Consider the following 11,730-nt stretch of genomic DNA (forward strand, 5'->3'; position numbering starts at 1 on the left):
CAGAATGTCGTGTCATACAAAACAAGGTGTGGTTGTGCTCGCTCACGACCCGCTGGAAGAAAGCTGATCGCTTTCACGGGTTAAGACAGGCAGCAGGATATCTGGAGAGAATTGTGATTATTCTGGTGGAAATTTAAGAAAATCAAATTCTAGTTCTCACCGTTTTGTGACATCCAGTAAGGCAAATGGTTGCCATTATGCAAGATTTGTTTTAAAGCCAGAAGAGTGTTTTTCCCTCTTATTTGGGACAGTCACCTAGAAAATGCTGTATGTCACTTTAAAGAAATAGTGAATACCAAAAGCTGTTGTGTAAATCTTCGCTGACATCTTTTTGGTCATTTCATCATATATTTTGTGGATAATCGAAAATATTCAACTATTGGAATTACCATGATTAGCAAAAGCACTTTGAGAATGACTCTCTTGACCACGCACTTAACATGTTACAGACCTGTGATGTCTTTTGTTTCACTATCTTAATATATTTATTTAATATTAATTTACTATTATTGCAGAGTTCTACCTTGCAATAAATTGCATATTATAAATTTCAAATCCACAAAATGATTGAGAATCATACACGAGTAGGGAAGGCAAACATAACAAAAGAGAACGAGCCACATCAAAGACCCTTACTGTTGGTGAAACTCTGAGGTGTGTGCATGGTATTGTCTATTCCTGTAATGGCTGAAAGTTTAATTAGTGTTTTGTTTTCATCTACTTACAAGGAGTCTCCAAACTAACAACTCAGGGAGTTGAGGTATGAAACATACCGCTAACTTGAGGTATTGACCTCTGAGCTACTCACCTTGTGTTCCTTTCACAGTGAGTGGTGATACAGCCATTAATATCCAACTTGTAATCCATGCAATCAAACAGTGGGGTCTAATTTTGGACAGAATAAATCATCCTGACATTTATGAGAGCTTGTGCAAGACCAATGACACAAAGGGCTGTTGCAAACCGCCTCCTTTACCTGCGTGACAGTGAAGGAGGCTGTGGGCAGGGAGCTGGCATGCCACAAACACTGAGAAAGAAGGATGCGTGCCTCTCGGCTTACAGGAGGGCAGCCTTCCAACAGGATAATGCAGGGAACTGGACTACAACTGAGTAGCATCACAGATTCTTCCTGTGTTCAGCTGTTACAGCAGGAACAGTCCAAGATCTGACCAGCACAAGATTCTGTTTTAGCTGGTTTTACACCTTTTTTGCCTTGATCTCTGAATATATTACTCTGCAATAAGGATAAGGTCCTTGCTTCGTGAAAAAGCATCTATAAATATGGAAGACGATGTGGATTTGCAACGAGCATGCTGATAAATGACATTAGGGCAGTGACCTCTTTGGCACAACAGTCTAACCTTACTGCCCCTCAAATTCCTATTATGCTACCTAAATTAGATGTGTACAGAACAATTATACAAAAAGGATCATTCTTCCTGAATGTAGCAAAACCAAATTATTTCATTACTGTAAGAAAACTCTTTCAGGTCAGCAGTCTTGCATGTAGTTTATGAACAATGACTCATGTTGATTCTGCTCTTAAGAGAGGTGATCAGAGTTCATTTTGCAAAGATTGGCAGGCAAATAATCTTCCCATTTCATCTCTAGAACACGTGTAGTTGGAAGCTTCTTCTGGAACTTGAGATCGCTGTTAGACTGAGTCTAAGCCTCAGCATTCATTTTTAAGGCTTTCAGCTGTATCCTCTCATCACCATCTTCACCATTGGAGATGGGACTCATTTCTTGAATATTCAAGAGATCTCCGGTACTGCAAGTCTTCCCCGTGTTACTGGAACTCATTCTCAGGGCTCTTCTCGGAAGGTCTTCCTTTCTCGAGCTGATCTTCTGAAGTTTAAAAGGGAGCTTGTTTTTCTCTCCTGCAATGTCAATGCAGTCAAGTGAACAAACCTTTTCTCTTCTGGTCTTGTTGTTATCAATAGGACTGTTCAAAGAAGATGACAGAGAGAGGTTTTCTTCTTGCTCTTTAACACTGTAAGGAGGAGTGGGGACTTCAAATGTAGCATGAAACTGAGAATAATCGACACGGAAAAAGCCATCTTCCAGGGACATTACTGGCAGGAATCTGTGACCCCAAAGAACTTCATCTTCTGTATACGAGGTTCTAGCTTGACATGTCATTCCTGTGGAAACAGAGACAAGAGCATGGCATTGTAACACGAGCACGCAGACCAGCAATGGTCCTTAATACAGGAATCACATAAGGGTGTTGTACTCCTCTATATGCCATACTCAAAGAGTGGCAGGGTGCATCTCTTCTTGGCTGTATTGGCCATTTTGGGCACCAGTAATGGCAAAGGGAGGTCTTCTGTAGCCAGGGAATGTCAGTAACCTATGGCAGGATGTTCTGGAGCATGCAGGAGCCTGCAAGGATTGACAACGGCCTCGCTCAAAATACCAGGACTGAAGACAAAGACTGAAAATTAGAGCATGCGTCTTACTCTAAAGCTTACCGGTAGTCTCAACGATTCCTTCAAGGATGACAACTATTTCAAATTGCTCACTTCTTAGTGATCTTTGTGAGAGACAGAAAAAGGGGCTCTTTGAGTTAATTTCATGACAGATGGTTAATGGGGAAACTAAAAACAGCTGGTCAGCTCCAGTTCCAAATCCAACATCCAGTTCACACTGGTCTAGTGGCAGAAATTCCCCCTCCGGTGTCTGTCGGGACTAAAGATGAAAAAACAGTTCAGTAAACACTGTGTGAAGCAAAACGCAAGAAGCAATGCAATGAAATTTAAACCTGCCTCTTTCGTGACATTGTTATCCCTGTATCAGGTCATCATACAGAGATACAAGTAATGCTAAAGCCTACGAAGCTAATGTGTATGACTAACTCTGACATTTCTCATCATTCCACCAGATCTCAAACTGGATTATGACATATACGTATTTTACAAATCCCTGACAAAAACATCAGGTACTACATGCCTGATAACAGATACTTGCTATGCAGCAAAAGTTGTGATTAGTGAGAACACAATCGACGAGCCAGGCATATTTTAATCCATTGTCTGAATTCCCATTGCATTACTTTTATGTTACTCATTTTGGTTTGCAGGAACTGTGATGTTCTCAGGACTCAAAGGACTTTAAGGTAAGCAGCACAGTAATAGTAGAGCATGTCTGGTGCATCACAGTTCCACAAAATCATCCGAATCACTGTTAGCAATGCTATCATCACTTCCTAATTGGTATGTACCACCTACTGTTCAGTATTTCTTATGGTCATTATTAAGCTGAGTGCTGTGTTTGTATAATTTCCCAGGTCCATTATAAAATACTGATAGGTTAGCTTTTTCTTTCCTAGCTCCCTACGATTTTCCTGGTATTCAAAGTGTAACTGAAGGCGTACTGCAGTCGACCAGGCAGATCCTCAGCTGATTGCCTTGAAGGTCTCTGGTGGAAATTGCCGGGTAAAACTGATGCTTTGCAGAGCCTATTGAAAATCCCATTTAAATTCCTGTCTGCTTATTGCTTGGTTAGAAAGCACATAACTCTTTGAGAAGCTTATTATTGATGATAAATGATAGCTGATGACATAGTTACTAAATAGTTCTAGCTGTGTTGCATTAGTACTGACAAATGTATTGGTTGCATTGCTTGGAAACTCCATCCATTAGTCACAGGGGACAAGCTGAAGCCAGCAGTTTTGCTGTTGACTTAGATTGGATTGGTTTTCCTCAATGAAAGTTTCTGTCTTTAAAAAAAAAAAAAATTAAAAAAAAAAAAACCAACCTCTAAGCAACTGCCATACTTTCAGATCATCTCTCTGCTTCACTTGCATCTTAAAAATGCTAAATATCTGCCTGCCTGGCGTTTCCTGCCATTACATAACCAGTTAGGTAGCTGCTGGAGTGCTGCTCCTTACTAAATACAATGCTTTATTTCATTTATGTGCTATGTGTCTGCTTTTATGCTCAGGAAAAAAAAAAATCTTCCCATCTAAATAACCAAGTTCTCCCTTAGACAAGAAATGGTTTCTCCACTAGCGATGAGGACAGGGAAAATGTCGGCTGCTTGCTTGTAAAAATGTTCTTGAGGATTATTAGTGCTCTGAGAGGTAAAGGAAAGCAATAGAAAGTAATAGGGATCAAATTCACTACTATTTAGCAGTCATGATGTTCTGTGGTACGCAAAGTGTAATCAAACTACTGCAGAAATAGCCCTCCTCTTTCCCTGAGGGAGCCAGCAGAACCGAGCTGCAGACTTCGCCGCGGCTTTTGTTGCCTGGCTACTGTTCAGCAGGTGCACAGATCAGCTGGCGATGGATGATCTTTGCTCGAAGGTAACGAGGCTCAGCATGAACTCTGTGAACCCACGTCTAAACCTCCAGTTCTTCCAAAGTTTTATCGAATACAATTCCCTAGCCAAAGACGTGTGTGTTTGCAAAAATCACTGCCTGGATGAGTTAAGACCTGTTTCATCTAGAAACCGTTTTTTCTCTGGGGAATAGTTTTTGATCAAATTCACTCAACAGTAAACAAATCCAGCAAGGATTAGAGGTTACAGATCTGGGAGAAAGCAAAAGGTTGTGCTTGAGGTATTCGGCATCTACACACATGACTGATTTATGCAGGGCATGGAGAATTTTCAAAATAAACTTATTTGTTAAATGAAATGAAATGAACCTAAACAAAATAGTTTAATAGCCATCATTTTTTTTTTTTTTTTATATTTTTATTTTTTTCAGAGGAGCACAGAAGAGGGCACAGGGCTGTAAACAGTCAGCAATATTTTCTCCTGTAGTTTTCTGCCACTGGATTTTTGTTTTATTTCTTATTACAAGGCAGATTTGCATCACATCATCCTTTAGTCTGTTTTTGTGTCTGGCCAAACATTTTATGCCCTCTTACTCTTCGCTCCTGTCCTTCATTCATTCTTGGTACTTTTCTAAACCCTGTTTATGCACATCCTTCTTTAACTAGACATGATGCAGTTATATTATTATAATAATATACTATTACAATAAGGTTGGGCTTTTTCAGGCCAAAGAAGAGATGGCTTCGAGGGAAATCTAATAGCAACCTTCCAAAACTGAAGAGGAATGTAATTAATAAGATGGAGCCAGGCTCTTCACAGCACTGCACAGCGGGAGCATGAGAGAGAGCAGGCATAAGTATAAACGTGAAGTTCAGATTTAATTTAAGAAAAACTCCTCCACTGTTTGGACAGTTAAGCAGTGGAAGAGTTTGCCCAGTAAGGCTGTGCAGTCTCTTTCTTACATGATTCCAAAATGAGACTGGATAAAGCCCTGAGCAGCCCGGTCTGACTGTCTAGCTCACCCTGCTTTGAGCAGGACTGGAGACCTCCTGAGGTCCATTTCTAACCTGAATGATTCTTTGATTTTAAAAAGCATCTCATTTGCCCCATCTGCATGCGCCCTGCTTATCGAGTGATTGAGATCACAGTATAATTGGTCTTCTGACTTATTTGCCATGCCTATCGCCTGCCATCTGCAAACCTTTAGTTACAGTTCTGTTTGCTTCCTGCTCATTCAAAACTGAATTAGGACAGCTCAAAGAATAGGTGTATGCCAGTCATAACTCACACTGCACAGGCTGTTTGACTACCGTGCCTCACAGTTCAATTTTAAAACTGTTACTTAGCACATGCTGAAATCAGTCCATGATGATTTTACATTCCTTGGCTTTCTGAATCAAAATGTCCCATACCACCAGCTGAAATGCTGTGGTGTGAAACACCAACACTATCATGTTTATCAGTGAAATCTGTAGTCCCATCAAGAAAAGATACAAATAGGTATTACGGCTAATTTAAAAAAAAATCAATCACCATATGGTGGATGCTGCTTGTTGCTGTTATCACCAGGCTCCTCAGGCACACTGGGAACTAACAGGCTGTGACACTGAAAAAGCCAGAACCTGGAACTGCACTTTTTCAGCAGCTAGTTCCAACCAGCTTTTTTGTGGTTCTTGCCCCCAGAGTTTGCTTTTCCCCTCTTTTAGAGCCCTCAGTGTAAATTAGAAAGACTCAGGTTTCTGGAAAAGTTGTTATTGAAACAAGCACACGTAGTCTTGTAACTGTTCTCTAACTCTCCACAACAGAGTCCAAAAAGGGCTCCAAACCTCTCTGTGCCATCAATATGCCACATTGCTAGGCAGTGCCCTGGACCAAAAAAGAGCCAGCACTGCTTGATGGCACCAGTGCAATCTGCTGATTATCTGAGGGTGTGTAAAATGCTAGTAGTAAATGCCATTGGGGCAGACTTCGATTGGTGTACTTTCTTTGCAAAGGTAAATCCGTGGGGCTCCCTTGGTCCCGCTGAAACACTATGTTCAGTACAAAATACGGCTTCTGTCTCAAGTGGGAAGGCATGATAAGACATATCCCTTCACATTGTTTCACTGTGACACAAGGAAAAACATCTCACTATCTAATCGGATGCAGAAGTGTAGCAAGATCAGCTGTCAGCAGTGCTGCACGCAGCACAGCTGAAGGCACAGCTCGCAGGAAGGCAGGACTTGCTAGAGAGAAATGGTTTGTCAGCTACGTCACATTCACCATCGGTTTACAGGACACACAAAGGAAGCTCCTGCAAGGCAGCTGATGTGAATTCACATGCTGCTGGAACAGCCGCTGCAACTGCTTGGAACAGCGTGTCCAGCTGAAGGAGGCACCTCGACAAACCGATGAGGATTTAAAAAGAGACCGGGGAACCAAGAAGAGGCTAGAAAACAACCCGTGTAGTAAGGACTGAGGGTGCAGGTAGTACACAAACATCCCCTTTCAAACCTTCTTGTGTCCATAGCTCAGCTTTGCCAAAGGTCGCAAAGCAGCTTGCAGTCATGGGCATGATGCTAATGTGTAAGAAATCAAATATTCCTCAGTGATCCACTGCCTCATCTATGAAACAGCGATTGTGGGAATCAGCCAAGCAGGTCTCTCGAATGCCCTCATGTTTTCTATATATACCAAGCATTGTGTAGCAACTGAACTGTTAGCACCAGGCTGCGTGCTCAGTGTCTTATTTCAAAAGAAGTTTGCAGTGAATTACTGTCATTGTCAAATCCCAACTGTGGCGCTGCTCCTATTCCACCTCGGCTTGCATTCCATCTTGGATGAGGGCCAGAAATAAATACTTTAGCAGAGGCTTTCTGCTCATTTCTAATGCTAACGATCAGGAAAAATAATGGATTATCTGGCTTGCTGATTCCTACAGAAATGGCTCTTCTATAATTCTGGGCAGTCTGTTTCCATGTACATATTCAGACTCTTTTTGAATCTTAGCAGATCTCCGAGGTATTCTGTGACAAGCCAAATTCGCAGCTAAGTCAAGCATTCTGCACAAAACAGAGGAAAAGCAGCCCTCCACATTTACCACTGTCCTGTCATCTCCTGTATCAGGCTTGTTCCTGCAGATTATTAAAATGGCCAAACAGTTGTTCCAAAAAGAGGATTACCATACAGAATACGGAACATTTCTGACACAACTGCACACAGTATTTTCCTTCCATGCTACTCTTGCCCGGTGTATCTGAGAACTTCTGTGGCTGCCAAACCGTCTCCTTTATTTTCTTTATTTTTTTTGGATGTGATCTCCTTTGAATTCCAGTCCTTTCTTGCATTCTGAATTACACTGACCACTGTCAGTGCCTACTAAATGGATATTGGTGACAGTTAAAGGGCTTTTCCACTCAAGCTCATGACACAGACCCTCTGCAATGCCGGAGGGCCACTGGCAGGACCCGTGGGGTAAGGAATTGCGAGTTAGAGCTCCCTGAATTTCCCCATGGGAAAAACAGGGTCAAGGTTGATCTTCATTCTCAGCAAATGCTGAGATTGATTCCTTATTCACCTGTGAAGGGGCATGCCTTGGTATTCCTCCCTGCATCTTCACACATCCTTCCCGAGCAAGCTGGCTTCCCACCAGCCTCACAACCCCCCTCTGGTGAGACTGTCTTTTCCCCTCCACCTGCTTGCCTCTTCCCTGGCTCCTGCTGGAGGCAATCACCGCAGTTTCTTCTGAAACTCTGTCCCACCCCAGCCAAGTCCCCTCGCCCACGCACAACCGGGCAGGGCATCAGGGTTGCTCTTACTGCGTGTGTTTGCCCTCGAGCCGTGCCCTCCCAGCATCGCCCACCACAACCGGGGTACCTCAGCCCTCCTGCTGCCTCGCCGAGCCTCACCTTGATCAGCTTGCAGCGGATCTGGGCAGAAACCATGTGGCTGTTGCGGAGGTTGCCCACGCGGAACATGAGGCAGAGCTTGCCATCCCGCTGCGAGACGACTGCGGCGCGGCTGAACATGAGGGTCTCGGCTCGCTTCTTGGGCTGGGACATCTTGATGAACATGCAGCCGATGAGGAACGCGTCGACGATGGAACCCAGCAGCGACTGGAAGAGGAAGAGCACGATGCCTTCAGGGCAGCGCTCGGTAATGTAGCGGTGCCCGTAGCCGATGGTGGCTTCGGTCTCTATGAAGAAGAGGAAGGCGGAGGGAAAGTTGTACACGTTGGCCACGCACGGGCTGTAGGTGTCATCGTGCGCCCGGTGCAGGTCCCCTCGCAGGTAGGCGATGCCCCACCACATCGAAGCCATGACCAGCCAGGCGACCGTGTAGGTCAGCAGGAAGATGAGCAGGTTCCAGCGCCACTTGAGGTCCACCAGCGTGGTGAAGAGGTCGGACAGGTAACGGCTGCTCTCGCCGCCCAGGTTGCCGTGCTGCACGTTGCAGCGCCCGTTCTTGTCCACGAAGCGCTGCCGCTCTCTGCGGGCACCGCCGCCGCCTGGGCCCACCGCCTGGTACTCATCCCCAAACTTCCTGCGCACCGCAGCCATGCCGCCGAGCCCTTCGGTGGGCCACGGGGGGAGTGCAGGGATCCCCACGGAGCTGCAGCCAGCCGGCGAGGCTGCGCAGCCAGCGGGAGAGCCGGAGCGGTGGGCGGCAGCGGGGCGGAGCGGAGCTCGCTGCCGGTGGCCGGGGGCTGGCTCGCTGAGGCCTGTGGGGTCCGGTGGTCAGCTCGGTGTTGCCCGTAGACAACGGGGTGCTGAGCGTCGCTCCCAGGCTGGGCAGGAGCTGGCTGCTGTGGTTTGGTCCAAGCTGCTCGCAGCCGGCGCCTCGCTCGTCGCTCTGCCCAAATCTCGGCTCACTGTAGCACCCCGGTAGCGGAGTGAGAATAATGATGGGAGCGGCAGCGAGGCATCCGCCGAGAGAGGCCGTGCTGCCAGCAGCGCCAGGGATTTTAAAAGGAATTCCTGAAATAGGTCAGCTTTTAAAGGGATGCGAGCATGCTAATCCTCAGCCTGCATTTAAAAGAAAATAAGTATTCCGAGCAAACACAGGCAAGTCTATCAGAATTAGACTGTGATTATGTCTGGGAGTTATGCTTACAGTCCAACTAGCAGAGAAGCTGCTTGAAAGACAGCTCCCTAGAAGCTTAAGTGATTTTAATGCAGCTCTTGTTTTTTTATTAATGGACAGAAAAGGTCTGAAATCAGCAATGGTAATTATTACTTGCATTAGAAGCTCTGCATAGGGCTAGGCTAGTGACTTTTGTGCCTGCCATATTAATATTTGTAATGTTTCTTTCTGAAACATAATCAGTATTTGAATTTAATTCTCAGTTATATAAGAACAGTATTATTATTCAGGTCACTCATTTCAACACCTGATTTTCAGCAAATCATCTTCATTACAAAGTAGTGGCCTGCAGTTAATGACATTTTTAGAAAACAGTCTGTAACAACGGGTGATGGTGTGTTGCTTCAGTTCTAGACTGAGAACTGAATAAACTATCCGTCTGCCCAAAGTTTAATTTTGGATGTTTTAAATTTTTAATAATACTGTTAATTTTTAATGGTATCGTTTCCAGAATAATCTGAAAGAACTAAACATGTCAGCCTTACTGGTTTAATGATTCTTAAGATATTGTGTATTTAACACTTCGTTCTCATCCATTCTTTTACTTTTCCTCATTCTTTGTGCGCTACATTGAAAATAGGAATACAAGTATATGGGAAAGGGACAATATTTATCTGCTGTTAGTGGCACAAATCCCATCTTAACTAGGCTCAGCTTAAGTAGATGGAGTTTAGAGATTTTGGGTTACGTTCATGAAAGGCCACAAGTACCAAAGTTGAAACTTAGGTCTTTAAAAATTCCTGCCTCGGTCACTGCCAGGTCTGGATACTTTCAGGCTTTTGAAGATGAAATGGGTGCTGTGTTTCAAGTGTTCACCCAGGGTAGAAGAGTACGGTTTCAATTCCCTTGAAGATAAATCTTCAACTTGCCAGGGAAATGCACCATTCAGCAAACTGTCTGCTTGCGCTGTACAAATCTGGCACTTGTTAGCCTATCCAAATAGTAATAAGCTCATTATGACTCTCTGTTTACCACTACAGGTAGCAGTGTTACTGCTACACACAGTGGTGAGGCTGCGTTCCAAAACAGCAAGATTACTGTGCAAAGAGTACCTCAGGGTGTGTTTGAGGTTAATTAGCAGAAAACCCATACTGCTTGCCTGTAGATACCATCTTCAGTCATGGGCCAACCTGATGCTCTTTTGTTCAAGCACACGATACTGGGTATGCCCATCAGGGCAGCACATTCCTCTGCTTTCCCTCTTCTGTTCCCCCTTCCCAGGTTGTACATGCATGTGCAACCATACACGTTCCCCATACGTGGGGATCCATCCTGACCTTCAGCTCTAATAGATGCTCTTCATAACGCCAGGTAGAAGGCAGAAGCCTGGGTCTTTCCGGACAAACTCATATTGCTTAGTGCCAGGATGGATGGAATTTGTAGACAAAATACAAGACTAGCAGTGACATGCAGAGTTGTGTCTTGGGATAATATAATCTGGGGAAAAGGAGGCTGAGAGGTGACCTCGTTGCTCTCAGCAGCTTCCTGAGGGGAAACAGAGAGGGAGATGCCAACTTGGGCTCCCTGTGAACCAACGGTGGTATTCATGGGGACAGCACAAAGCTGCACCAGGGAAGGCTTAGGATGGACATGAGGAAACATTTCTTTACGATGAATGTTGTCAAACACTGGAATAGGCTGTCTAGAGAGCTGGTTGATGCCCCATGCTTGTCAGTGTTTGAGAGATGTTTGGACAATGCCCTCATTCATATACTTGAACTTTTGGGTAGCCCTGAGGTGCTCTGGTACTTGGACTTGATCATCGTTGTAGTTCAATTGGAAGTGACCTATTCTGTTCTATTTTCCAAAGGATGTGTACTGGGGCTTGAATATCCATTGCTAACATGCTGGCCTTTCAAAACAGGAGGGCTTGTGTTTCCATTGAAAGAACAATCTGGCTGCTCCCTTGATGCCTGGCCACCAAACATCCCCCAATTTATCCTGAAGTATTTTCATGTGTGCTCCAATTCCACATTAACCTCCCCCCGTGAAGAAACAATCCAGAAAGCCACCGCCGGCTCCTCCAAGCCTCCCAACACCCCAGCTGCCACATGTGACAGGGGCTGGCCGGGGGCCGAGGTGGCATCTCGGTGCCATCGCTCCCTGGGGATGCTTTGGGAAAGGGCGGCTCTGGAACCTGTGGGACACCGGGCAGGGGAGCAGCTCCGGCCCGGACCCACCGGGAGATCTTGAGGAGATCCCCCCCGGGCACGCCGCCACCTCACAACCACCCCGGACTCCGCCGTTGTCGCCCGCCCAGCCCCGGGGCAGCTCGGGGGAGGGAATGAGGGCGGGAGGCGGCGCGTAACCGGCTCTAGGGGCGCA

At 45.3% G+C, this 11,730-nt stretch overlaps 1 protein-coding gene across 1 annotated transcript; it reads right to left on the bottom strand.

Annotated features, from left to right (window-relative positions):
* Positions 1-444: 444 nt before the first annotated feature.
* Positions 445-9,163, bottom strand: LOC309887516 (G protein-activated inward rectifier potassium channel 1-like). Its single transcript, XM_082779282.1, has 3 exons — positions 8,172-9,163; positions 2,475-2,691; positions 445-2,144 (listed from the first exon to the last, which is right to left on the bottom strand). The coding sequence occupies exons 1-3, from the start codon at positions 8,820-8,822 to the stop codon at positions 1,666-1,668; spliced, it is 1,347 nt and encodes a 448-aa protein (XP_082635408.1). The 5' UTR covers positions 8,823-9,163; the 3' UTR covers positions 445-1,665.
* Between the last annotated feature and the right edge of the window lie 2,567 nt (positions 9,164-11,730).

Source organism: Aythya marila, assembly GCF_965140915.1.
Source record: "Aythya marila genome assembly, chromosome: 25".
In the NCBI taxonomy this organism is placed as follows: domain Eukaryota; kingdom Metazoa; phylum Chordata; class Aves; order Anseriformes; family Anatidae; genus Aythya; species Aythya marila.